This window comes from Sparassis crispa (genome assembly GCF_003851025.1).
Source record: "Sparassis crispa DNA, contig_000000F, whole genome shotgun sequence".
NCBI lineage: Eukaryota > Fungi > Basidiomycota > Agaricomycetes > Polyporales > Sparassidaceae > Sparassis > Sparassis crispa.
In genome coordinates, this window is record NW_020939747.1 from 4,184,691 (window position 1) to 4,210,278 (window position 25,588).

Here is a 25,588-nt window from a genome sequence, read left to right on the forward strand (position 1 = left end):
CGGTTTGGGAGGAGAGAACCGGGGGACATACATGTTCGAGTTCAAGATGTGGAGTAGAGTTTAGCGCTCTATTTATGCGTTTCTGTTGTCACCTCGTGACTAAGAAACAGGTGGCGGCTGACAGTTCAAAGCGCGACTCGTGTGTTTGTCTTTGCGGTCATCACGGCGACGCCACATTCCTGCGTCGATTATGTGTGGTCAGATCGCCTTGCGTTCTTGTGCGCTTATGTTTTGCGACATCTCAAAAGCACTTCGTTGACTGAGAGATCAGGATTCAAGGATGCCACCTCTCAAATTAGGATAGTAGGTAGCTCATATGGATGGCGGACAAATTGAAGCGGTGGCCACCAACGCGTTTCAACCACGTGGATATTTGTGACGCTCCGTGACACTACGCGTCCGTGACTGTTTTCCGTGTCTTGTACAAAGACTGTTCTGGCAGTCAGAGATGTGTGATCACAATAATTCAACGAAGATGTCACGTCTTTGCGCCGTTCGCACAATCGTTCATGTTTCTCGTGTGGACATATCGGTGGCGGAGCAGATTTTGACAGCGTAAAATCAGTCAGATGCGAGCGGATTTCTGAAGTACACTGCAGCCGTGATTAGCTAGTGCCAGGTAATACTCGCAGCGCTATTGAGGTCCAATGCCAACTCCTTCACTACTAACTCCTCCACCTCCGGGATGAACGTCCAAGTACTCGCAAGGTTCCCCTGCACCCGCACCTCAGACACCCGCGTCTGCACACCCAGCACCGTCAAGCTCTCCAGCTTCTGCTCTACATCGAAGCTGCCCGTGCTCGCTACGTCCAGCCGCCCCGAGCTCGCGCGGAACGTCAATGTCGTGTTCGCCGTCGGCGGGAGGGACTCTCCGTCATCAATGTACGCCGTGCCAAACGCATGCCCGCCCGCCGCCTGCGATACCACCAGCCCGTACGGGCTCGCACGCGTCTCCGCAATTGTGTACGCGGGCTGCGGGTGCAGCAGGATCGCGGCGCCGTCGCGAACGTGCACGTTAATATGCCCAAGCGGCGCAGACAGCGTCGTGTTTCCGCCCGGCGTGGCGTTCACAGCTGCGTGTGTGTACCAGTCGCGCCAGATCACTTGTCCCGCGCCCGGGAATATGCCTGAATGTCTGCATCAGCGACGACAGTGTAGTCTCGAAATCACAAAAGGACCTTCGACTGTGGACACGTTCGGCGTCAGCACAGGTGTGATGAGCAAATCCCGGCCAACGAGGAACTGCGTGTCGACCGCGAACAGCTCAGGCTCGTTGGGGAACTCGTAGAAGAGGGCGCGGATTGCTGGCGTGCCATACAGAGAAGCGTTCGCGAACAACGTGTACTATCGATGCGTGAGTCCTTCAACTCAAGTTCCAAGCTCACATCAGAAAGAAGCGTCTCACCCAGTACGGAAACAACATATACCTGATCCCAATCGCAACGCGTGACGCCTCCGCAACACTGTCCCATCTATACGGCTCCTGCGGGAGCGCGCCCAGCTGGTTATGGTTCCGGTAAAACGGGAAAAACGCAGAGAGCTGCATCCAGCGGTTGCACAGCTCCTCATCCGTGTTCCCTTCGAACCCGCACGTGTCAGGACCGACGAACGGAATTTGGAACAGCTGGAACTGTAGCACGCCCTGGATGCTGTGTTTCATGTACGCCCACAGGCTGAAGTTGTCGCCGAGCCAGTGTCCGCTCCACCGCCCTGTGCTCGGGAACGTCGAGCGGCTGATGAGGAACGGTCGTTTCCCATGGCGGATTTGCTGCAACGCCAGGTGCGTTGTTTTTTCTTCCATTAGGCCCCACATGTTATGCACATCGAGCTCGAGGTAGCCCCCCGCGTGCGTCGCGTTTGTCGCGACCGTGTGGACGTTCAGCGGTCCAAAGCCTGCGGACGACAGGTGTTTAGCTCGACTCGGCTTGGCTTCTGAAATAAGGTGAGCCCAAGGTAAAGCTTACCGTTGTGAATGGCATACGGGGGAGAGTTGACGTTGATCCCAGTCTGTTCTCCAGCACCGACACCCCGCCTCTCGAGATTATTGGAGCTGATTTGGTCTTCCCCATACGTCAGCGAGCCGTTGACGGTGAGATTGCCACTGGGCCCCCAAAGCGTCGCATTGTATCTGCGTCACACACCGCGCGATCAACCTCACCAACGGATTGGAGGAAATAAGATGACAAACCCTTCTGGATACGATGTCACCAGATTCCCTGGTGAACCAGGCAGGACGGTGGGCACCGACGTATCAGACAAGTTGGCACCAGTTCCGCTAAAGCATGGATCAACGTTACTTTATTCATATACTTCAACAGTAGTTTGGCTCACCATGAGTAGTTGCAGAACGACGAAACCTCGTTCATGTCGAGCCAGATTCCCGAGAACTCGATTCCGCTGTCGGACCAGTTGCGCAGCGCTTCTGTCCAGAATGTTTGCGTGTTCTCGGCGAACCAGTCTGGGAACACCTGCACGCGAGGTCAGTACCACCCCAGGTTCGGCTAACATCGAGTGCTGCAGACCGCACCGTATAGCCAGGCCAGACTTGTCCGATGTACTGTGAGCCATCGGGATTCTTGATCCAGACGTCTCTGAGGTACGGAGTCTCAGCTGTCCGACATGCGGTTCAGGAACACTGAACGTACAACTCCGTGCCTCTGATATAAGGATCGTACTGCGCCAGTCCGATGTTATCATATAGGAAAGGAGAGTAACTGGTGCTTCACGCACGATATCTGTGACATTCGCTTGGTGGTTGATTCCGGCATCTACGATGGGGATGTAATGTTGGTAGTTTGCAGCCTTTAGGTGAACATGTCAGTACGACAGTGACGTCTCAAGAAGAGACCATTACCAGTTTTCGAATGAACTCCCTCATCTCCTCTGCGGGAAAAGAGACAGGATCAGAGGTAAAGTCACGCAGCGCGTGGTACAGGTCAATGTCGTTCCACATCACTGCAAGCGCCTCAGTACATTATCGAAATTCCCTTTTCAGCGTGCCGATCTCACCTTCCAGTGATATGTTCGCAGCGCGCATATTCTCCACTTGCTCCTTGGTCTCAGAGATGTTCGTGTATCCCCACTTGCATAGATGGAACCCGAATCCGAACGCGGGCTGCCATGTCGGGAGTCCGATGAGCTCACCGTACTGCTCGATCACCGTCTGCGGCGTCGGGCCCGCAAAGAAGTAGAAGTCAAGTGTCCCGCCGATCACGCGATACTCGATGAGAGATACCGGGGATGACGGCGGCGTGAGGAGGAGAGTATCGGAGCCTGCGGAACTGTGCAGGGCATTCGGTTGGCTAGACTATCAAGGGCTATATGAAGAAACGCACCTGAAGTGGAATACACCGTGAGACTGCGACGTCTTCGTCGTCTCGTTGTATCTGTGCTCCAGGTAAATGGGGTGCGAGCCGTACCTACAAACAAATGAGCACCACGACCTCAACACGCGCGCGCATACACCAACATGTTCTGGTCGATCGGGTCCGCGATATCGCGCGCCCACATCGTCTGTATGGTGCCCACCCTGCCGTCGGTCCCGACATCGCGTCTGAACCCGCTGCTCGCGATGACTTCGCCAAGGCCGTAGATGTTCGTGCCGCGGGGAAGCGCAGACGTCAGCTGGAGATACTGATCCTCAAACACGAGTGGGAACCCGTCGAGCGCCGTGGAGCCATCGCCGGGGATCACGGGAGGAATGGGAGTCTGTGGGAGCGACGCTATCCGCGTATCAAACAGCGGCTGCTCGTCAGGCGCTGAGCGGCGCGTGACCCAGAACGCGAACGGGGCAGGCTCGTAGTTGAATACCAAGTCCGAAGTGTGTGCGGCACCAATTTCGGACGGCGGCGCGAGGGATATCACCGAGGGCGGGATCGTGAATTGCGCGTTTGCGGTGTCGAAGATGTTCACGTGCAGTCTGCGTGGAGTAAGTCGTGTACTGTGGTGCTAGCAGTACTTTGGACGAACCTCGTTTCTGTGTCATAATTAACTTGCAGTGTGAGATTGGATATGTCCTGGCCGAAGGCATTGCATGCTGGTCCCGCCAGGTTCAACTGAGCAGTGAGTCCCGAAGCTGTCTCCGTGAGTGAACTCAGAGTGTATCCTGTATGTTCAGTTGTCAGTGTTGTATTCAGTGACAATGCATTCAGAAGGCAGAGCGCGTTGCACAGCTTGTCAAATCCGTCGCGCTTCTAGTCCACGCACCTGGGCATGATGAGATATTTAGAGAATGGGTCGAATCATTGACCACAAAAATGCCCGATAGAGCGCCTCTCCGGAAGTCAGCTCGCCCGAGAACGCCTCTCTCGACGAAGAAGAAAACCAGCGCAGGGACCACTGGCAGCATGGCAACGATTATCCAACTTCTGGGGAACGAGGACGGTGGGCCGCCCGGTGCTGCCTTAGGCTGGGCTTTATGCGCCTGTTTCGCCCCGGACATTACTGACAACGTTGAGCGAGGGAAGCTCTCAGACCAGGTCAGCTGCAACGCTGCTTTTAAGTGCGTAAACCCCACATGACTTTGACGTACGAGGAAATCCCACTTACATACAAGATGTTGGGCGGAGCGCCTTCGAAATTCGCGAAGATTCTGGGGTGCACTGAGTGAAAGCTTTGGTAGTTAATGTACTGTGGTAGCCTGCAGCCACATCCAAGGATGCGCGCAGATGTCGTCTCGCTCAACCCAGCCGGTCCTGGTGTACATACATTTCAAAATGGGTGGCGGCAAGAGTTGTGGCTGAGGTTTTGGAGGCTCGTGTACGTACGAGAAGACTTCTTTCTCCCAAAATGTGATCATGAGGGTGCAAGATCTGAATCGGGGACATACCTCGTGGGAACATCACCATGAGACGCTTCACCATCCGACAACGCAGCGCTGTTGCGCTCCGTTCACCTTTTCGTCTTAAGACTCAGAGTTATTCTCAACAAGGCGTAATGCCTCGAAGCTTTGAGCCATCGGACTGCTGTAAGTCGATGGAAATCAAGCGGGTACTCCGCAGACTCCAGTGTGGCATACCGACTTTGTTTCCATCCACGTATTTGTGTCTCTATCCCTGCCTTTACTCCCCAATGCCTTCAAGTTAGAATTTACAGCCCTGCGAGTCTCTATACCATCCAATATCCCTGCACCAAGCGCGGAAATCGATCTGTGAATACATGGCTCAGAAGCTCGCGATTTTGGGGTGGCGCGTCCGTAACTTCTGTCCTATCGTCATGAGCTATCTGGACTTTGTCGCAGATGGAACCGATACGAAGCCGGCGCGTGCAACTGCGATGGTTCGCTGTGAGCTTCTCTTCTTCTTGGGCAAATATTACTGAAAGCGCTAACCCATAGCCGTCTCCTTCGATAGCTGTTGAAGCGTCCCTCGTTCCAAAGCGCAATGTGTTGGCACTGTGTCGATTGGATAATGGTTTTCAGTCCCACCGTAGCGCTACTGCGGTATTACTCTCGATGCGCCGCCAAGCTGCTGTATGTCAACAGACATGTTCTTCAAGCTCTCGGTTCGGTGGCATCAGTGCTAGTGAATGCCCACAGCAATCCCGAAGCTCCTGTGCTGTTCTTTCTGTTGCGACGGCTTGTGAGACGCGCGCATCGGTGAGATGCATCACTGCTCGTGTCTCACCTGTACGTACGCTTCAGGCTGGTCAGCAATGGTTAGGCTGGGCGCAGTTTTCTGGACTTCGACCCTTTCGTGACGGTGTCGCGGATACTGTATGTGGATCCCAAGAACTTCACCAGACTATGATCCGTGCCAGCTGGGTGACAGCTTGTGCAAACCTTCTTCGTGGAGCTCTGCTGATGATGGGGCGTTGAATTTCCCCGATGGCGAGAGTGTGTTCCGTCCTCCTCTGGCCGTATTTAGTGGAGAAACTTCAGGGCGTGCTCGTGTTACCATGTTGCCTCATTGCTTTGGCAAACGTGGTCACAGGTCAGTTTTCTGTGGCCACTTCCGTCACGTGACCGCGACAGGAAGAACGCGAAGAATGAAGGAATGACTGCGTGCGCGCTGGCGATCGCGTTCCAACCGCAGAAGTCTCACCGAAAATGGTTCGCACTCAGACGCAGGAATGTGCTGTATGTACCCAGGTGAACTTCCTCGAAATCCCACCGTCTCACTACTTTAAGCTTCAAGCTTTCAAGAACTAATTTTGCGATAGAAGAGGCCGAAGAAGCCTTCTGGCTGTCACTGATCTCCCTACGCTGTGCAGCTCCACATAAGTCGTAGAATTGCCTCTTCCGGCACTCATCCCATTGGTCCGTTTCCACGTTCCCCCGTCCTCGTCACCGTCCCCCGTTCCCCGTCACCGTCACCGTCACACCATATATAAATCGAACCCCCCCTTCACCCGCCCGCGCAACCTTTCCCCCGAACCACTACCCACCTGCGACGATGAAGCTCTCTCTCGTCCCCTGCACGCTCCTCGCCGCGGTCTCCGCCGTCGTCGCGCAGACCCAGAACACCACGTTCCTTACGGGCTTCATCGAGACCCTCCAGGGCATGGGCCTCACCGATCTCACCACCTTCGCGTCGCAGATCAACGACTCGTCCTTTGGCGAGGCCCTCCTCGCTACCATCTCCGACGGCAAGCCGTACCTCTTCTTCGCGCCGTCGAATGATGCATGTGAGTGTTCACCTCTCTCGGTAAGCCCCTTCGTGCGCTGACGCTGCCCAAGTCATGAACGCACCCGAGAATGTGACGGCGAACCCACCGGATACCCTTGCGTACCACTATGTGTCGGGCAACTTCTCCGGGGATATGTCCATGTACCCGAACGTGACCCTCGGCCGTACCTTCCTCAATGACTCCATGTTTGTCCAGCTCGAGGGTAACAAGAGCCAGGTCCTCGCGTGGACCAAGCTTGCCGACGGTGCCATCCACATTCTGAACCAGATGTGCGTTTTGGGCGCGTCTTCCGTGGACAGTTAACTTACTCCCTTGCAGGAACGATACGATGGTGACAAACACGACGATGTACGGGAACATCACGATCAACGTGATCAACACCGTGCTCAGCTTCCCGCCATCGCTTTCTGACGTCGTTATGATGGACATGAATGCCTCGCTCTCCTCGCTGCAGACCGTGCTCCAGGAGATCAACGTAGAGTACTTCAACGCGAGCACCGGCGAGACCCATAACACGTCCACCTTTGACGTGCTCAACATGGGCGCACATGGTTTCACCCTCTTCGCACCGAACAGCTCTGCTCTAGATGCCATCTCCAGCGCGCTGCAGAGTTTGAGCAACAACCAGACGCTCGCCGATACCATTCTGCTGAACCATGTAGGCATACAGTCGCTGTGCTTCACTGGCCATCATTGAGCGTTGACTCTCGCAGGTCATCAACGGCACTTCGGTCTACTCTTCGGAGCTCGTTGGCATGAACTACACCTCTGCAGCGGGTGAACCTCTGTTGTTTATGATGAATACGACTGGGCAGTACGTGACCTCGGGCAACGTAACCGCGAAGATCATCCAGCCGGACGTTCTCCTGAGCAACGGTGTCATTCACGTTATCGACCGGGTGTTCCTGAACGAGAAGAGCGACATGAGCGCGGCGAGCTCAGCGTGCGTAGCTCTTTCAGTTTATGTCGTGATTTTGTAATTCACACCTATGCGCCTGTAGTGCCGCGTCGGCGACGTCTGCTGCTGGTCATAGTACTACCGAGTCGGCACCCATTGGATTCTCGCAGACTGCCTCACTCACTGCATCCGGATCGAATGCAGCGCAGCCATCGAACTCGAAGAGCGCGGCTGTCGCAACGTACGCCCAGAGCGGATCCACGAAGATGTGGGCGGTGGGTCTCACAGTGTTAGGTGCCATCGTCGGCGGGTACATCACGCTGTCGTAAGGTAGAAAAGGGCCTCACTGACGGCGTCCTGGACGACGTCGTCTTTGTGAACTTGGACTGGAATTGTGGTTTAGCTGTAGTTTTATTGGCAATCTTCTTGTCCTGTACCATACACGATTTCTACTCGTCCTGCCTTGGTACCAGCATATATACTTGTGTGTAGTATGTACACTTGCGATTGCATACACGAATCGGTGGAGAGATCTAAATGCACGATGCTTTCGGGAACCACAGATGTTGCCTTTCTGAGCACCCGAAAAGATGACGTAAGCAACAGTGAAGCGCTCACCATGCTGGGTCCATTTTCCATTCTCCTGTGTTCTGGTTTGTCTGCTGCTATCTACGAGAATGTCACTGGCTCCCTGTTGAATATAAATCCTTGGTAGATAATCCATAGCGGCCCGGGAGCGAGGACAATGTCTCTGGTGAATGCAGCCATTCGCCATAGAGCCTGCCTACCTGCAGAAGTAGGGGCGTCCTACTTCCACACCACGTCGGTACCTCTTCTGGAAAAGGGACGGGCACCCCGCTCGAGACCAGTGAAATATAACACCCCGCCGAGTAGGTTGTGCATCTTTGGCTGACTGTCATGGCCGACCGAGCTTACGTGAACCTGTCGCTTGCAGAGACCTCACCATCGCGCACGCGCCTCGTCAAGGATCTCACCCCGCGCACGAATAAGAATGAAAAGGGGAAGGGGAAGGCCGGGAAGCTCGAGGTTGCGCCGCGCGCTGCGTTCGTCCGCGACCCCGCGCCGCATCCAGATGCGCGGGATATGAGGGAGGAGAGGGAGCGCCAGCGCGAGCTCACCAGGCGGTTCGGGCAACGCAGGCTACGCCGGGCGTCACAGGAGAAGCCGCGCCGCTCTTCGTCGTGGGACAGGGACAGGGACAGGGACAGGGACACCGCGCAGTCCGCGCGCTGGCAGGAGAAGAAGACGCATCCGCTCGCCACGCGTGGGCTCCCGGACTTCGATAAGCCGTGGCGGACGTCGCGGGGCGTCACGCCGCCCGCAGCGGCGCGGGGGGCGGAGGATGGTTACGCGCCCGCGCAGCGGAAGACGCCAGTGTACAACCCGCTGAGCGACGAGTTTGACGTCGCGTCCAAGTCTGTGTCGACGCGAGAGCTTCCGGGCGAGTTCGCCTCGCCACCGCTCATGGAGGGTCTCCTTACGTCCGTCGTGGACGTCCTCGGCCCGCACGCGAAGCCTACCCCAATTCAGGCTCTCGCTCTCAAGCACCTCTTCACGCCACTGAAGGGGGAGCCGGGCGGCAAGCGCCGCTGGCACCAGTGCCTGCTCGCGTCCGAGACGGGCTCGGGCAAGTCCATCGCGTACATGCTCCCGATGCTGCAGGGTCTGAAGCAGTCAGAAGTGAACGCGGGCACATCGACTGCAGCGGCGCCGGACGCGCCTGCCCCGAGCACGCCGCTGAACCCGCGCGCACTCGTGCTCGCGCCGACGCACGAGCTCGCGCGGCAGCTGTCCGCGTTCGCGAAGGCGCTGCTGCACGGAATCAAGCTGCGCGTGCTGTGCGCGTCGCAGGCGAACCTGCCGAGCACGCCGCGCCACCAGGTTAGCGCGGCGCAGATGGCGCGTGACGCGGACGAGGGCGGCGAGTTTGGCGTGCACAGGGGGGCCGCGGGACACCCCGTGGATGTCCTTGTAGGCACGCCCGCGCGCGTGCTTGAGATGGCCAAGGGCCGCGGGTGGGATTTTGAGCAGCCGAAGGCGGAGGACCACTGGGGTCTTGACGAGAAAGGGAGGGCTGCGCGCCGCCCCAAGGCATGGACGGTGGGCAAGCCAGAGATGGGACTGAGCAGGGTTGAGTGGGTCGTCGTGGACGAGGCAGATGTCTTGTTCGGTAATTGTAGTGCGCGCGCATGGGGATAGTGACTAATTTTTCTCCCTTGCAGACCCCGATTTCCAAGAGTCGACAAGGCGGATCCTTGCTGAGATCAGTGTCGCACGCGGGCATCCGGTACCATTCGAAGAGGGCCTACCACAGGACGCGCCACAGAAACCACTTGACTATCCATTCAACCTCCTCCTCACGACCGCGACGATCCCTTCTGCGCTCGCGTCGTACCTCGACACGCACCACCCCGGGCTGATGCGGCTCGCTTCGCCGCATCTGCATCACCTCCCGCAGACGCTCAAGACGGAATACGCCGCGTGGACGGGCGGGAATCGCTATGCGGATATCGAGCACCGTCTACGCCGCGTGTGGGCGGAGGACCTCATGGCGGGCGGCGGGCGCCGCTCGAAAGTGCTCATTTTCTGCAACAAGAGCACCAAGGTCCAGGATCTCGGGCGGCACCTGAACGAGAAGGGCATCCCGAACGTCGCGCTAACGAGCACGAGCGATACAAGGAAGCATGGGTCGAACCACCACCTGGATGGGTTCCTTCGCGTGCGGGGCGAGGAGGGCAAGGAGACGGAGGGCGCGCGGGAGGTGGGCGAGGACGAGCCGCATGTGATGATCACGACGTCGCTGCTGTCGCGCGGGCTTGATTTCGCGCCCGACATCCGGAACGTGTTCATCGTGGACGAGCCGCGGAACATGGTCGACTTCCTGCACCGTGCAGGGCGTGCGGGGCGCGCGGGAGCGCTGGGCAAGGTGGTGGTGTTCGGGAAGGCGAAGGGGCGGGGGTCTCTCAGGACGAAGGACATGCGGAAGAAGGTCGGAGCGTTGACCGCGTAGAGGGCGCGAATCTGTGTTCGTGGTTTTGTTGTCTGCAAACCATCTCCATTCACTCATATCTTCCTCACATCTTATGTCATGAAAGTACATTACATCGCTTCTTGCTCTCGGATATGGGAGCTCACGACGTTGGTGCGATCGGACGTACTCACACCCCAAAGCAAGTTCACTCAGTCAAATGTCATCTGGAATATTTGGGTAAACATTGTTTTTGTTTTGCAGCGCTGGCCCTTAGAATCCGAGGATCTGCTCAGGTGAGTCGCACTGGCTTTGCAACTGCGGCGATTGTGCTTCAACGATATGTGTCCCATCGCGTCAACTTGTGATAGTTAGAGTCGGATGGAACGAAGAATATACGGTGTTCCCGCGATGTGTAGTGCTCGATCTGTGACGGCTCCTTGCGCGCATAAATAATGAGCGCAGCTTTGCCTGAATTTCATTCGGCTTCTGCCACTTTGAGGAGCTGATTCTGAAAGAGCACCTCGCGACACATGGTGATCTCAAAACACTGAAACAGGGGAGTGAGCCTGTCCGATCTGTGGAGATGGGAGATACACACGGCATCTTCAAGAACAGTCAGTACCTGTGAGATGAGGCTGTCCCAGATCTTGTCTGACGAGAACTCAAACTGCCACATTAATTGTATTCGATGTGATTCCTCCCAATAGACTGGGCCTCTCAGGCTATGTGTTCAATGATGCTTCCTTGCCGCAGACATCCCAGCACTCCGCCATCCCTCGCTTGAGCAACGCGGGTGGTTTGAAATTCCCATTTCCTCGATTCTTCGGTTGTCGCACACTGCAGGTGCAACGGTGCTGTGCTAGTCCGTGGAGGAGGTACAAGAGATGCGAAGCATGATGCACTCTGGTGGTGCAGATGCCTTAAGGTTAGTCAATTGTGTTGGTTTCAATTGAAATTGCTCGAATCAAGCTTGTAGGTTCGCGAACAGAGGCACTGGCTCCTTCTCCCAACAGTGTATTAATCAGACCACAGAGCTCTGTCCGTAAAATCTCTCATGCACCGGCATCCTATGCAGTCTTCGCAACTTTATCACTTTCGTTGCGATGATGCATCCAGGAGAGCACTATAGTGGGCAGTTCCTCTCACCATGACGAATGCACTCCCACCCTGAAAAGCACAAAGGTTGTAATGATCCCTGTTGGCTGCAGTGTTCCCTCCACCTCCCCAAATGTTGTCAGGAGCAAATGGTGACCTAGAGCCAGACCAACTGGCTTATCAGGTGTTCGTAGCTCACCATGATTGTTCATGAGGCTTGTGGGCTAATCTGTTTACCTTGGTCAGCTTTGTAAACAACTGCAGCTGTGTAGCAGCTGCAAGTGAGTTTAGCTACTGAAATGTTGATGCTAACATGATGTAAACCTTTGCTAGCTTTGCTCATTTTAGACCATGCCATAACACTTGCTGATGAAATTGACCACATATGGAGAAGTAGAAAATCTGGAGCCACAATCCTGTTTATCTCCAACCGTTTTCTTGGATTGGTATTAGCCTTCAGCCTGGTGGTGGAGATACCTCCATGGCGTACAAACCTGGTAAGTGCCATGGTTGTAACTGATGCTTCTTACATTGTGACTGATGCTTGTTGGATCACTGCCTTTTCAGAGGTCTAGTTCTTTCTTCAATATGAAGTAGAGACCAGCTCATTATGTGGCAGTTGTGATGCCATAGGGCTGTTATTTGAAGCTTGTCAAGAATTACTTCTGATTGAATGGGCCAGTAAGTTAATATGCATCTCTAATTTGATGTTCATAGCTGTTTTCACCCTTCAGCATTTTTGGCTTTTCGGGTGTATGCAGTAGGGGGTCATGCACATCTCCTTGCTGTAGTAGTATTTGTGTTGAGCTTGATGCCTTTTGCAACCAATCTGGTATTGTCAGTTCCATCTAATCAGAAGTAGTGTATGCTAACTTGCAATGCTTCAGTATAGCTATATCACAAACTCATATTTTGTCATTGTTGTTCCTGAGATTGGTCCCATATGCATGAAAGAAGCAACTAGTATTGTCCAAATGAAACTTACAATACATGTGTATCTCTCCTTCCAACTGAGTCTTTGGCTAATGGGCAAGGCAGGTGTACACAATGTAGTGTTATTGTTGCAGACATCATTGTCCTCATTGTAACCTGGATGAAGACATACAGTATCAAGAGATATGCATGCTCAGCTCATATAGAGGCTCCTCTAGCAACTCTCTTACTACGAGATGGTTAGCATCTATACTGTTTGCTCAACCCTTCCTCAGTTTTAAGCTTATCCCTCTGCTAATTCCTAAGGCACTTTGCACTGTATGTGAGTATGGAGCATGACAGCTGTTCAAGCTGATAACACATTACAGTTTTCATCTTTTGATGAACCTTGCACAACTGTTGTCAAACTACTATGATGTGCTGTTCTGCTACTGCTACTTTTCACTTGCTTATCTCTAATGTGCCTTCTTGCATCAGGACCACGGGTGTCTGTACTACTTCATCCAACCGTGTGCTCACCTCTTCTCATTTAACAGAAATCGCTTATGCTCACACACCTTGCAGATTTATGTGTATCATCATCTCTTGTTTCTTTTTGAACCTGCGCGAGATGCACTATATGCAAAGTCATGTCACTTCTAACCTCTCCTTCATGCACACATCTGTGCAAATCTCACAATTTGCCTCAAGGATAGTTGGTAATATGGGTGCATCACTCAATCTTGGATCTCCCTTGGGAGTTGATGACCTGTATGGTTTGGACATTCATGAGAATGGCTTCATTGCCTGAAATATTGGAGGGGCTGCTGAGAAGGAGGCAGTGACTACTGGGCTATATTGATGGTAAGCCCCCAAGAAGATGTGTATCTTTGATTCTGAAATAGAAGACTATGTCTCATGCAGGGAGGACAAGCTGCATTTGTACCAGGATATACATGTACATTTGGATATGCCCAGTTAATGGCGAGCAGTGTTATAAGATCAGTCAGAAGCATGGCCTACCTATCTGTATGGCAAGAGAATGTCAGCATATATCCTTAAAAAATGACAGGATAATCATCAGCCCACAGGCTACATCAATATTGTCACCATAATTCTCCTCATTTTGACCACTTTTGTGGTCATGCATCACACCTGATTTTTGGTTTGACCTCACCAATAAATTTCTCTTGATTTTTCTGATTTTCTGGTATTTCTTAAAATTTCAAGAAAGGCAATTTCATGCCGGAGTGGTTGAAATAGTACAGTATTAATGCATGATGAGTTGAACTAAGCAGGTAGTGGAAATTGCTGTGATTATACTCACTTCAGATAAGAGTACTAAACAGGACCAAAGCTTTCATAACATAATCTTGAGCTCAAGTGAAACTGTGCTACAGACCCTATAATGTTATGACTTGGGTTTTGATGGACCCTGATCAAACAATGAAAGCCAGGTCTTATCAACCCATATATTGGATGCAGATCCTATTGGTCAAATAAGTTATCAAGGGCACATTGAATTCAGTGCACACCTGTGGGTCTTCACTTGGACAATTTAAACAAATTCATAAAATTTCGCAGTCACTGCCTCTGCATGTCTGAGGCATTATACAACATTTCCACACATTGGTTAATGGAAACATGAGGATTAACCTAACAGCATCAACACTGTATGAATGTTCTGGATGAGCCAAACAAATACAATTGCTTACAGGAGCAGTACTCACGACTAACAGATAATCCTCCAATGAGTTATCACGGTAGACTGTGCATTATGCATAGAAAGGATGATGCTTGTCAGATAGTTATCTTCCACAGTGAACATATGCAACACACAGCACCTTTCAAGCTTTATGGAGTACATTGTTTACATTGAAACCCCTTTCAGTTCTTCTCGATCCTACATACACTGGTACCATGTCAACCATAGGGCTATGCCCCCACGGACAATAAACACATGAGGCCAAAGAGAACATATGCAACACTGACTGAACCAATTCCCTGTCTCATACCACTTACTGTCTAGCATTATCAACGGAAGGTCCAAGACGAGTAGTCCATCGGTGCTTGGCGACTCAAATGTGTGGTGCATTCCTGCTGATGAAGAGGCCAGCTGTCAACGACCTGACTCCATGCATGGGCGTGTGATGACATTCCCCAAAGGGCTCTTGCTGATCAACAGCTCGTCTCTCGCGCCTCTCGGAAGGACCATGGGACTCCCATTCGAAGGACATGTTCAAGACCTTCCACCACGCATTAGGCGACCTTCGTACTGAATCTGGCATGAATAAGGCTGCATGGCCACGCTGTGTTTCGGACCTGGGGTATAATCACCGACGAAGCTCGAACACGCCTAGCGAACGTCATAAACACCCAGGCGCGAAGCTCACCGTTGGTTTATTGTAGGCCAGTCGGTTTTGATAAGCCTACTTCTCGTGCACTACTGATCAGCTTCTGACCTTGAGAATCCTCGAATTCAGGGGAAGATTCCAACAGCTCTGGGACTCGTGTAAATTTGTGTGTTTCTTGACCACTGCTTGCGCGCATATTTATATTACCTGCCTCGCGAGACAACGTGAGCACCCGCAAGTACTTCCGAATAGATATGTCCACATTGCGTGAGAGAGCGTCGAAGACCACAATCTTGATCTGTACGGTCAATGCGCAGCGCCGTGACCACCCTGCCAAACACGTCGAGCTTGCGAGCGCATGCCTGAGGATTATCTTACGAGATGAATGTCTACACAATGAGAACAGCATGGTAGGAGGATATTCCGTGATGGTGGTACAGAATTGAGATGGAATGAGTCGGTCCGGAACCGTGTTGCGGGTATTTGGCTGCATTCCAGCGGCCGCCACCCCTCTCCACCAACGACGACGACGACGACAGTGACGATGTCGAGCAAGCAATCCCGACACTCCTCCTCTACCTCTTCGCCGTCGTCCCCCCCATCCAACCACAGCTCTAAGCTTCCCAAATTCCTCCAGAAGTCGACCAGAGACAGATCCAAATCGCTCGTCGATCCAGGCCACAATGCAAGCAGCAGTTCGTCTTCGAGCTCGTCGAACTCGCCTCCGTCACCAGAAACGTCGAAGGCAGGCCGAAAGGCGTCAAAGAAAGGGTCTATGTTGAAGGAATGGGAGGAAGAGCAGCACCCAGTGTCGCCGGACGTCGATATCCCTCAGGGCGGCGAGGTTGCAGACGAAACGCCCGTCATCGTCGAGCCCGTTAACATTCCCCGCCCACGCACACGTTCAGAGCGACCGATGTCGGAAAACTACCCCTCTGTTGCGTATTATCCCTCTTCGTCCTCTTCGCGCCTGTCCGATATACCCACCCGGCTTTCGGGCTGGTTTTCTCACACCTTCAGCTCATCGACCACAGACCTGTCCCTGCCAGCATTGCTCTCGCAGCAGCATTTAGCGTCTTCTACGTCGTCGCCGAAGGGTAAGGGTTCTGCGCTGCTCACTGCTGCGCGGCACGGCAAGGGTCACATCGACAAGGCGATGCGCTATCTTCTCGATAGTGACTCTACCCCTGATAAATGCTCCGACCCGATCTGGTTACTCGGCGTCGAGCACGCAGGCTACGAGCCTCCACCAGCACCCCCACCATTTACCGCATCGAAGCGGAACGCGAGCGTCGGCCGTCGCAACTCGATAGACTCGCGCCGATCGCCGTCATCTGTTAGTTCCTCCGCCTCCTCGCCTATCGCTCCCTCTAGCTTTCCGGGGGACCCTTCGCTCTCTCAATCACATCCAACCGTGTTGTCGCCATCCAAGGACAAGGACCCGTCGCGAAATTGGCCGCCGGCGTTTTATGCCGACTTTACATCTCGCATATGGCTCACGTATCGATCTCAGTTCTTGCCCATACGAGATACATCACTTTCGGCTCTGGAGTCGGACGTAGGGGAGGCCGTGTCGAACCCCAGCAGCCCGCAGCCCAAGAAGTGGAACTGGCCTCTCGTTGGGGAAAAGGGGTGGACGAGCGATGCGGGATGGGGATGCATGCTCAGAACTGGACAGTCATTGCTGGCAAACACTCTATTGCACTTACACCTTGGTCGAGGTGCGTGACGCTGCCCCAGTTACTGCCGTTGATACTCACCTACAAGGTGCTGCAGACTGGCGTCGACCGCCATATCCTATTTATACCGCCGATTATGCAACGTATGTTCAGATCATTACATGGTTTCTCGATAATCCTTCGCCATTATGTCCGTTCAGCGTGCATCGCATGGCGTTAGTCGGCAAGGATCTTGGTAAGGAAGTCGGGCAATGGTTCGGGCCGAGCACTGCTGCGGGTGCCATCAGGTGCGTATTCGTCGTGTATCCGCTGGTCATGACCTCATCCTCCGTACACAGGACCCTCGTGCATGCTTTCCCTGACGCCGCACTGGGTGTGTCAGTCGCATCGGACGGCGCGGTGTACGAGTCGGACGTGTTTGCAGCTTCGAGGTCTAGCAGGGCTTCCTTGCGCAGATACGGACAGACGTGGGGCGACCGTGCAGTCCTTGTACTCATTGGAATCCGCCTCGGCCTCGATGGCGTCAATCCTATCTACTACAACACGATCAAAGTCAGTATTGCGATCTAGTGGGATGTCCTAATTTTAATCCCCTCCTGTACTTCAGGCACTATACGAGTTCCCGCAATCAGTCGGCATTGCAGGTGGTAGACCGTCGTCGTCATATTATTTCGTCGGATCGCAGGCCGACAATCTCTTCTATCTGGATCCGCACCACGCGCGGCCCGCCATTCCTCTCCGCCCACCACCTCGCTCAGCAGAGTTGCCCTCCCTGGAACGCTGGGAGCGGCAGACATCTCCTGGGACACTCACGTCCGATTACGGGCCAGTGCGCGTTCCCCAGCACACTCGATCCCCAACTGCACCATCCGTGCGGTCAAGCGCAGGCTCCGCGTCGTCCGTTCTTTCCCAGCGCTCGCCACCGGTACCGTCACCGCTACAGCAGCAGCAGCTGTCGACGTCTTCCTCGAACTCAACGTCCCAGTCCTCTTCCGCACAGTCGCACGCGCGATGGCAGTCGTCGAGCGCGTTGCCCGACGACTCTGAACTGGATTCTCGCGACCTTGGAATTGGCGCAGACCTGGACCCGTTGCAGCTCCATTATGTAACGGCGTACTCCGCCGCAGAGCTCAAAACGTTCCACTGTGACCGCGTGAGGAAGATGCCGTTGTCGGGACTGGACCCTAGCATGCTGCTCGGCTTCTTGTGCAAGGACGAGAATGACTGGAAAGATTTTCGCAAGCGCATGAACGATGTGAGTAATCTACGCCGTTTTATCTACATGCTAGAACCCAAGTTTCTGATGCGTCTGCAGCTCTCACACACACACAAGACAATATTCACGATTCAAGACGAGCCGCCAAGTTGGCCGTCCGACTCGGATGATAACATGGGCCTCGAGTCTATTTCTGAGCCAGACATCGACATGCCCGAAGATGACGACGAGGACGCACTTGACGATGACCGTTCCTCGAGCACGTCCCCTGACACAAGTGTGAGCGTACAAGACGGCGGCGCAAAATCTGAGGCCGACACTGAGGAGGACCCCGTGGGCCCCATCACGCCTGGCGCGGGCAAGAATTCATTAGACATCCCGCATCCAGCCAAGGGCACTGTGCCCCAGCCTATCTCGCGTGAATCCTCACTTGATTTCGATGACGACGAAGATGAGGAGTGGATGGACCCATCGACGGACACACCGCCACTATCTCCTGACGCAGAAGTGCCGCCACCGTCGCCATCCTCACCGCCGGTGCAGGTGTATGCTCCGCCGCTCGCACAGGCGACATCTACAGGCTCAACGATCAGTGCAAGTACTCACGCGAGCGGGAAGAAGCGGAGAAAATTTAAGTCAAAGAAGTCAGGGTCCGGTTCAGGTTCTGCACTGCCTGAGCCACAGATGCAGTTCCCGTTTCCCGCCACGCAGGCAGAGGAGCCGCTGTCAGATGCTCAGCTGGAGGAGACGCGGAGCAAGCGGATACCGCAGATGCGCACGGCGAAGGCGCGCGATGGCGGGCGCACACAGAGCGGTGGCGTGCGCGGTGTTCCCGCAGACGACATGGACGACTTCTAGGGTGTGATATTCGTTTGTCCAGTGTTGCTGTTGTTTTGGTCGTAATTCCTCTGCGCGACATATATCGTCCCATGTCCACCCATTCCGTCCCTTTCTGTATGGTCTGTTCACGCCCTCGACTACATTCTGTACATGCCCTGTACATTCCGTCGTTTCCGTCGTAACTCTACTTTTCGCTTCCGCCTCGGGAGTTCGGTAGCGTTGGATGGTGTACATTGTTGTGCAGTGAATTATATCAGACAAGATACCCGTATTTTGTTCGTTAATGGAGGGAGACCGAGACCCGTGCATAAAGATATGTTCGAAGGATGAAAAGATCACAGTGTGCGTATTCGAAAAGAGATGGAGCTTTTGCGCAACGGATACAATACATATATGCGGACCTGCAGACTGGGTATGCAGCAATGGCGAGAGCACGCAACTAGATAGACGATAAACAACCTGGAGAGAACGCGTTCCATGAGGCGCGACGGACCACTATCACGACCCGCAGCACGATGCAGGAGCCCATTTATGGTCACCGGACGAATGCGTGAGGCGGATAATGTCGTCCGCGTCCTGCATGTGCAGCGTTCGCGCCTCGAGCGCCTCCTCGTGCTCCCGCTGCACGACAACGCGGCGCGCAACGTACTCGAACACTTCCGCGACGCCCTCCCCCGTCTTAGCGGACGTGAAGAACAGCTTCGGGCGGCGCTCTCGCGGTGGAGGCGGCATGCATGACGTGGGTGGGGAGCCAGAGAGAGGCGTCGTTGCACACGTTGCTGCTTGCCTGCGGACGAAGAGGCTTGGGGTGATCGTAGGCACGGAGGATATGGAAGATGCAGAAGGCGTGCGATGCGAGGGCGAGAGAGATGGGGAGGACGCGAAAGAGTCGGTGGTACGCACAGGCGAGGAGAGCGCGGACTCGAACGCGTCGAAGAACGACGATGAGGGCGTGTGGTACACGGTGTGCGTCGTCGTCATGGTCCCAACTGTACCCCCGCGGAACAGAGAGCGGCTGCGCGAGCGTGACTTGGAGATGTGCCGCCGTAAGCGCTGTGTGCTCGGTGCGATGTCGAGAGGTACGGCGTGTCCGTTTGGGGTCAGCAAGTCTTCTTCAAGCTCAGGCTCCACGATGAGCGGCGACGGCGGTGCAGAGGCCGGCGGGACAAGCTCGTTAATGAGCGCTAGCGCGTCAGCTTCCGACACCACACCAGCTGCACGGACTCCGTCTGCGTTCTGCAGCATGTCGATCTTGTTACCCACGACGACGCAGCAGAAGTCCTCGAGCTCGTCGTCCGGTACGGGAGCGCGCTCGCGGAATTCGGACCACCACTTGTGGAGCGCATCGAGCGTCTGGGGCTGGTTCACGTCGAACATGAGCAAGGCGGCATCAGCACCGCGAAAGAACGCAGAGGAGAGGCTCGAGAAGCGTTCCTGCCCCGCAGTGTCCTGCTCGCCGTCTAGTCAACTACACATAGCAGTAATGAGCCAGAAATCTCACGCACCCAAATCTGGAGCACGACAGACTCGTCCGAAAAGCTGTGGTGCGGTAGAGTCTTGGTTATAAAGTCTGCACCAATGGTCGCACGATAGCCCGTCGTAAAGCGTCCTGAGATGTACTGCGAAACCCTAATGAGAATGATCGCGGCGAGCTGGCTAGCTGGTACGCACCTGGTTGCGGAGACTTGTCTTGCCTACACCAGAAGCCCCGATGACGACGAGCTTAACCGTGCGCATTCCCGACGTCGTCGAGCCAATTCTTCATGAGCAGCACGCCGGCGATGGAGGACGCAAAGAGTAGGCGAAACCTCTTCAGACAGACTGTCCAGGGTCCCAGACAAACCACTCGGCCCGTGGTCACCGCCACATCCGGGGCGTCTCTACCGTTTCAAGAACTCAGGACGGTCCAGAGTCATCCAGCAGAAGCCAGCAGAGCAGATATGCATGCACACCAGGAATCTCATCATGATTTTCGCACTGCTAACTGTAGCCGAATATCGTACACTTATCTTTGATTTGACCATGCCCCGCGGGACAAAATCAAACTTATCTCCACATCTCGCTTTCCTACACCCGGTCAACCAACTCCTCTTGACCATCGTAATTCGCCAGCCATCCTTTGATTCCACCCTTCAGTATGTACGCTGCTGAAGTCTTGATACCAGAGTCGTTCAACCGATCTTGGTACCTACATCCCCAGTCACACCTTAAAACCCACCGAAGAAGGGACATTGCATACCAACGAGAGCATCGGGGGGCCTTCCCACTTGACAAGCCACAGTAGAAAATGACCTGCTTTGTCTGGCCAAATTTCTCCACGAAGGCCGGGAGCTCGTCGAAGAAATTCTGCGGCGGACAGTGTAAGCTACCGCGAACACGCCCACCCTGTTTGAGACGATGAGACTCCTAAGACAAGTAACATGGAGAGATCGTCACGCGAACTCACAGAGAACGTCTGCCTGACGTCGATGACAGCGTAGTCCTTGCGCTCAGAGCCCTTCATCATGCTGGCCAATTCATCGGCGGTAATATAAGGCACATCAGATTTGGTCGCCGGGAACGGGAGCCACCAGTCAAGCAGCGGCTCAGGCGATTCAGTCTGCCCTTCGCCGGGAGGCTTCACAGCGTAAATTTGATAGGATCCTGCATTAAAACATTGAGAGCTTTCAGCCAGTGGTCATCCACCGAGGTCCAGTACTCACCCGCCCATTCATTCGAGTCAAAATTCGGGGCGTTAGGCTCTTGCGGCCCGCAGCACGATGATGGTGTTGCACAGCAGCTGAATCCGGCTGTGCTTCCCGGCTCGAAGTAGACGTTCAGGTCAGCTTTCTTGTCAACGAACATGGGGTCTGAAATAGTGCATCGCCGTAAGCGTGAACACAGTAGTGGAATAATCATCGTGAATCCTCGCGCACCTGAGAAACCCGCATCGAGGATAATACCTCTGTACTCATCGAGAACTATAGCACCAGAGATACACCCAATGTAAGCGGCGAGATCGTTGCGAATGTTTTCCGGCAGAGGCTTCTTGGCCAGGATCTGTCCAGTCAAATGACTAAGGCGTTGATGTCAGCTAGAAAGCAGCATTGGCGCACATCCGACAACGCAATACGACCGCCAGGTTTCAACACTCTGAATGCCTCTTGCATGATCTTCGCCTTGCCGGAACCTGGCAGCAGGTTAATGACACAGTTTGATATGATGCAGTCAATGGAGTTGGCCGCGATGGGAAGAGGCTCCGTGAGGAGCGCCTGCACGAAGGCAACATGCGGCGGCTTGAGGCCTTGCTTCGATGCGTTTCGACGTGCCAGGGCCACCATGTCCTGGTGGTTGGATTCTCAGTGCGTTATGCCATGACGTGGAGTGGAAGCAGAATATCTCACCTCAGACATGTCCAATCCGATCGCTTTACCTGTCGGTCCGATCTTGGAAGCAGCTAGGAAGATATCGATGCCTCCTCCAGAACCAAGGTCGAGTACTGTCTCTCCCTAGAATATACAAGGCAAAAATTGTACTGTGATGAAGTGAAGCTCGAAGGAAATGACAGACCTCTTTCAAAGAAGCAGATGCGATAGGATTGCCGCAGCTAAGCCCCAAATTGGCTCCAGCGGGTAAGGCCTGCAGCTCTTCAACGCTGTACCCGAACGCTGATGCGACATTGTGCACATCTGCAGTTCAGAGTCAAATTTATCACGCCGAGCAGCTCGAAATCATTGGTTGAGACAAGTACTTACAAGACTTATCTACGCTCGCCTTTGCCTTCGCGCTGTAAGCGTCGCGCACGGCTTCGACCAGTGTTTCTTCGGAATTGGACATGACTGCAGCTGAGGGAAGGGATGTTTCCTGGAAAGCGCAGTTTATAGGAATATGTGAATTTGACTGATTCTAGAGCGTTTCTCTTCGAATTTGATGACGATCCGGAGCGGGCCATGCAACTCCGAGTAAGGCGGGCATTCTCCCGTATATTTGGGTTAGATGCTAGACAGCGCCATTGAACCGCCGCCTCACTCTACAAATGCAAAGGCGATGAATTATGAGGTCGAAGGTGTAAGCATGCCGCTTGGATTCATGCGGTACTAAGCCTTGCTACATTAATCGGTCGCATCTCCACAACCAAGGTTCTGCGACTTTTTTAAATTCGTTTTAAATAAATTCCCGGGGGGGGTGGTCTAGGCTTTAGGACATACAGAATTTTCTTGGATAGGTAAGAGACTACGTATACTTTATGTCTCTGGCTTTCACATCTGACTGGAGCGTCGTCATGTAGGTTCTTGTTCATGATGGTGGGGATTATGTATGCATTCACGATGAGGGACCATGCAAACCTTCAGCAAATCTTTGAGCAAGAAGTCCTCGCCATCCGCGGCCGGGAGTCGGTATGTCAGCCGCAACTATCGCTCGGAAAGCACCCGTGCCGGGTGCACATCGATCGTCCAGAACCATTAATTTACGTCTGGACCAGTGGGTGACAGAGAGGAGTTGGAGATCTGAGCCACTTCGAAAGGAGACACCCGCGCAGGCCGGCGGCTCCTGTCCCAGTCTGAGACTCTACACCCGCGTAATAAATGGGCTCTCCCTCAGCCGTTACCTGTAAGTCAGCACTTCTTTCAATTATGTACAACCCACTCACAGCTCTCGTGCGCTCGTCCGATGCAGAGGCGCTGTACACCCTAGAGTCACATCAAAAACCTAAGAGATCTTCGAAGGACAAACGCAGACCGAGCTTCTCCCGAATGTCCCACATTAATCCCCGGCGATGCGTTTCGTTAACCGTTGTCTTCTTTACATCGCTTCTGGTATTCCTCTGCGTCGCTTCGACGTCCCTCAAACAAGTCTCGAAGGTCATCGTGTGGGACAAGCAGCGGACACGCCCCGCAAGCCCGCCGCGGCAAATCATTGAATCAACGCCGGAGTACATGCAGATGGATAACGTCTTGGCTGGCCCTCCAACCGCATATTTCAGAGGTATGTCTCCAATTACTGCTCGCCTACATGCAACTTATGGCTGGTACAGACGCCCTGAGGAATGACTCCAAATATCTGACATCTTGGTACGGTGCCGGCTTCAGTGCGTTAACTTCCTTCCTCCTGTGTTTTCGCGTTTCCTGACCTTGATCTCGCAGACAACGATGTTATGACAATTGTCAGTTTTGTTTCTGTTCGTCCTCACACTAACTAATCACCTTGACTCCAGGCGAATATGATTTATCTGGCAATGCTCACAGATCGGGTACCGATACTCCCCCCACTGACCTCATACATATCAGGGAGCGCGCCGCCCCTTCCCTTCTCTCAGCTCTTCAATGTCTCGTACCTGATGCAGAAGCTGCAACTGCCGGTCCTCGAGTGGCATCAGATCAAGGACTGGAGTCTCTCTCATGCCCTTGGCCAGCCTGACTCGCTCGGCTGCTGGAACGTATGGGAAGTGGCGAACGTTTGGTCAGATTCTCCGCGAGGGAGCTACACGCCGACGCTTCTGAATCTTGGTGCGTCCCCACATCAGTCTCACACACAATCGCAAGCGGCTCATGTTTGAGCAGACATCTCGTACACCCGTGCGCCGTCCTGGGTCAAGCTCATCCCAGGCTATGAGCACGACTCTCATTCGCCGTTCTGGGCACTCGCACGTTTGGCGTTCCCTCAGACGCGCACTGCGACTCTTGCCGACCCGGAGGAGCATCCGACGCGCCCGTCTGAGCGGTGGGGGGCAGTCCTACCGCCAGATGAGCAGCTGCTATGTTTCGACTACCTGTACTACGCGTGCGGGATGATGGTGCGTATTGTGATGCATTCTACCGAAGTTGCAGGACTCATTGGATTGCAGCCTTCCGAGTTTGACTGGGACTACAGTCCATCTTGGAGATTCGTTCTAAAGCACTTCAAGTGGACGGAGAACCTCCAGACGCTTTCTCGGGAGTACCTCAGAAGAACGCTGAATGTGACCGAAGGCGAGCTTATCCCTCCTGTGCGTATTGCCGTCCCGCGTATTATCATAGCGCTAACCACTGTCCCAGTATATCACATTGCACGCACGCCGAGGCGATTTCATCGGTATGTGTGGCAGCACGCCTCGCGATGACTGCTTCCCGCCCCTGTCGGCCTTTGCGCGGCGTGTGGCAGAGGTTCAGGAGGAGCTGCGCGAGAAGCACGGTATCGAGGCTAGGCATGTTATCATGACGAGTGATGAGCAGGACGCGGCGTGGTGGGAGGGTGTAGCTGCGCAAGGCTGGCTAAGGGTCGATCACGACGGCGCCAGGACTGCGGAGGTGTATGGAAACTGGTACGTCGCCTACCTGTTTCGATGCTAGTAAGTCACGGTGAGGCTCACGTGCGCTGGGTCGACTAGGTATCCGGTCATTGTGGATGCGGTTATTCAGTCTGGCGGCATGGGTTTCGTGGGCACGGACTCCTCGACGTTCACCACCATGGCAAGGCGGCGCGTCGAAGACTGGAACAATGGTGCTGTCCGCACTGTGAAGTGGGGACGCCCGAATGCAGATGCGCATTAATTCCTCGCCGTCTCTCACTCCCTTTGCATATCTATCCTACCTGTTGCTATTTTTCGTAGATTATAGAGTTGTCCTTTTAGAGGTTCTGCGCGCATGTCGCTTAGCCCGGCGCTAGACAAGTTTTATTTGTACTAATCAATACACTCGCAGATCATCTCTCTCTACATACTGTTGCACTTTGGCGCATTGCGTAGAACTTGTCTTATCATGGTGTTCCGGGAATTTAGACGATTCAGGAGAATACGGTCTCGGCTTCCGTGCCCACGGACCTTGTCCTAGTTTCTTACGCGGGGTGGCTTATCGGTAGGTCCCAAATTTAATTCGGAGCCTCAATTTTCAGGGAGATAATGGTCCGCGGAGAACGTGTCGTGAATGCACGTGATCTGGAGATGAAATCGGAAGGAACCCCTTATAGACCTCATTGTGCCTGGGGAGACTAACCTTCATCAGCAAAAGTCAACTCTTG

At 54.1% G+C, this 25,588-nt stretch overlaps 9 protein-coding genes across 9 annotated transcripts; 5 read left to right on the forward strand and 4 right to left on the reverse strand.

Annotated features, from left to right (window-relative positions):
- Nucleotides 1-609: 609 nt before the first annotated feature.
- SCP_0115270 (Alpha-glucosidase) lies at nucleotides 610-4,441 on the reverse strand (the record flags this gene model as incomplete). The annotated part of the gene is made up of 15 exons (XM_027753750.1): nucleotides 610-1,127; nucleotides 1,179-1,344; nucleotides 1,406-1,893; nucleotides 1,965-2,128; nucleotides 2,189-2,275; nucleotides 2,332-2,468; nucleotides 2,528-2,591; nucleotides 2,646-2,674; nucleotides 2,731-2,802; nucleotides 2,855-2,955; nucleotides 3,010-3,281; nucleotides 3,336-3,419; nucleotides 3,470-3,919; nucleotides 3,970-4,105; nucleotides 4,207-4,441. The coding sequence occupies 15 exons, from the start codon at nucleotides 4,439-4,441 to the stop codon at nucleotides 610-612; spliced, it is 3,003 nt and encodes a 1,000-aa protein (XP_027609551.1).
- Nucleotides 4,442-6,392: 1,951 nt separating this feature from the next.
- Nucleotides 6,393-7,854, forward strand: SCP_0115280 (hypothetical protein; the record flags this gene model as incomplete). Its single annotated transcript, XM_027753751.1, has 5 exons — nucleotides 6,393-6,624; nucleotides 6,677-6,896; nucleotides 6,946-7,285; nucleotides 7,341-7,570; nucleotides 7,629-7,854. 5 exons carry the CDS (start codon nucleotides 6,393-6,395, stop codon nucleotides 7,852-7,854), a joined length of 1,248 nt encoding a protein of 415 aa, XP_027609552.1.
- A 416-nt stretch (nucleotides 7,855-8,270) lies between these two features.
- Nucleotides 8,271-10,791, forward strand: SCP_0115290 (ATP-dependent RNA helicase MRH4, mitochondrial; the record flags this gene model as incomplete). Its single annotated transcript, XM_027753752.1, has 6 exons — nucleotides 8,271-8,415; nucleotides 8,481-9,716; nucleotides 9,769-10,504; nucleotides 10,557-10,571; nucleotides 10,642-10,716; nucleotides 10,779-10,791. 6 exons carry the CDS (start codon nucleotides 8,271-8,273, stop codon nucleotides 10,789-10,791), a joined length of 2,220 nt encoding a protein of 739 aa, XP_027609553.1.
- A 954-nt stretch (nucleotides 10,792-11,745) lies between these two features.
- On the forward strand, nucleotides 11,746-12,700 carry SCP_0115300 (hypothetical protein; the record flags this gene model as incomplete). Its single annotated transcript, XM_027753753.1, has 7 exons — nucleotides 11,746-11,798; nucleotides 11,859-11,893; nucleotides 11,946-12,109; nucleotides 12,180-12,186; nucleotides 12,246-12,293; nucleotides 12,347-12,444; nucleotides 12,500-12,700. The coding sequence occupies 7 exons, from the start codon at nucleotides 11,746-11,748 to the stop codon at nucleotides 12,698-12,700; spliced, it is 606 nt and encodes a 201-aa protein (XP_027609554.1).
- Nucleotides 12,701-14,602: 1,902 nt separating this feature from the next.
- On the reverse strand, nucleotides 14,603-14,812 carry SCP_0115310 (hypothetical protein; the record flags this gene model as incomplete). The annotated part of the gene is made up of 1 exon (XM_027753754.1): nucleotides 14,603-14,812. The coding sequence occupies one exon, from the start codon at nucleotides 14,810-14,812 to the stop codon at nucleotides 14,603-14,605; it is 210 nt and encodes a 69-aa protein (XP_027609555.1).
- Nucleotides 14,813-15,422: 610 nt separating this feature from the next.
- Nucleotides 15,423-18,631, forward strand: SCP_0115320 (Cysteine protease ATG4; the record flags this gene model as incomplete). Its single annotated transcript, XM_027753755.1, has 5 exons — nucleotides 15,423-16,599; nucleotides 16,655-16,844; nucleotides 16,896-17,109; nucleotides 17,165-17,812; nucleotides 17,873-18,631. The coding sequence occupies 5 exons, from the start codon at nucleotides 15,423-15,425 to the stop codon at nucleotides 18,629-18,631; spliced, it is 2,988 nt and encodes a 995-aa protein (XP_027609556.1).
- Nucleotides 18,632-19,111: 480 nt separating this feature from the next.
- On the reverse strand, nucleotides 19,112-20,350 carry SCP_0115330 (ras-domain-containing protein; the record flags this gene model as incomplete). The annotated part of the gene is made up of 3 exons (XM_027753756.1): nucleotides 19,112-20,062; nucleotides 20,119-20,232; nucleotides 20,285-20,350. The coding sequence occupies 3 exons, from the start codon at nucleotides 20,348-20,350 to the stop codon at nucleotides 19,112-19,114; spliced, it is 1,131 nt and encodes a 376-aa protein (XP_027609557.1).
- Nucleotides 20,351-20,680: 330 nt separating this feature from the next.
- Nucleotides 20,681-22,429, reverse strand: SCP_0115340 (hypothetical protein; the record flags this gene model as incomplete). The annotated part of the gene is made up of 9 exons (XM_027753757.1): nucleotides 20,681-20,801; nucleotides 20,853-20,998; nucleotides 21,060-21,256; nucleotides 21,316-21,462; nucleotides 21,529-21,652; nucleotides 21,709-21,936; nucleotides 21,997-22,101; nucleotides 22,163-22,281; nucleotides 22,348-22,429. 9 exons carry the CDS (start codon nucleotides 22,427-22,429, stop codon nucleotides 20,681-20,683), a joined length of 1,269 nt encoding a protein of 422 aa, XP_027609558.1.
- A 797-nt stretch (nucleotides 22,430-23,226) lies between these two features.
- Nucleotides 23,227-25,122, forward strand: SCP_0115350 (hypothetical protein; the record flags this gene model as incomplete). The annotated part of the gene is made up of 8 exons (XM_027753758.1): nucleotides 23,227-23,578; nucleotides 23,628-23,681; nucleotides 23,737-23,756; nucleotides 23,808-24,099; nucleotides 24,154-24,386; nucleotides 24,438-24,578; nucleotides 24,628-24,893; nucleotides 24,960-25,122. 8 exons carry the CDS (start codon nucleotides 23,227-23,229, stop codon nucleotides 25,120-25,122), a joined length of 1,521 nt encoding a protein of 506 aa, XP_027609559.1.
- Between the last annotated feature and the right edge of the window lie 466 nt (nucleotides 25,123-25,588).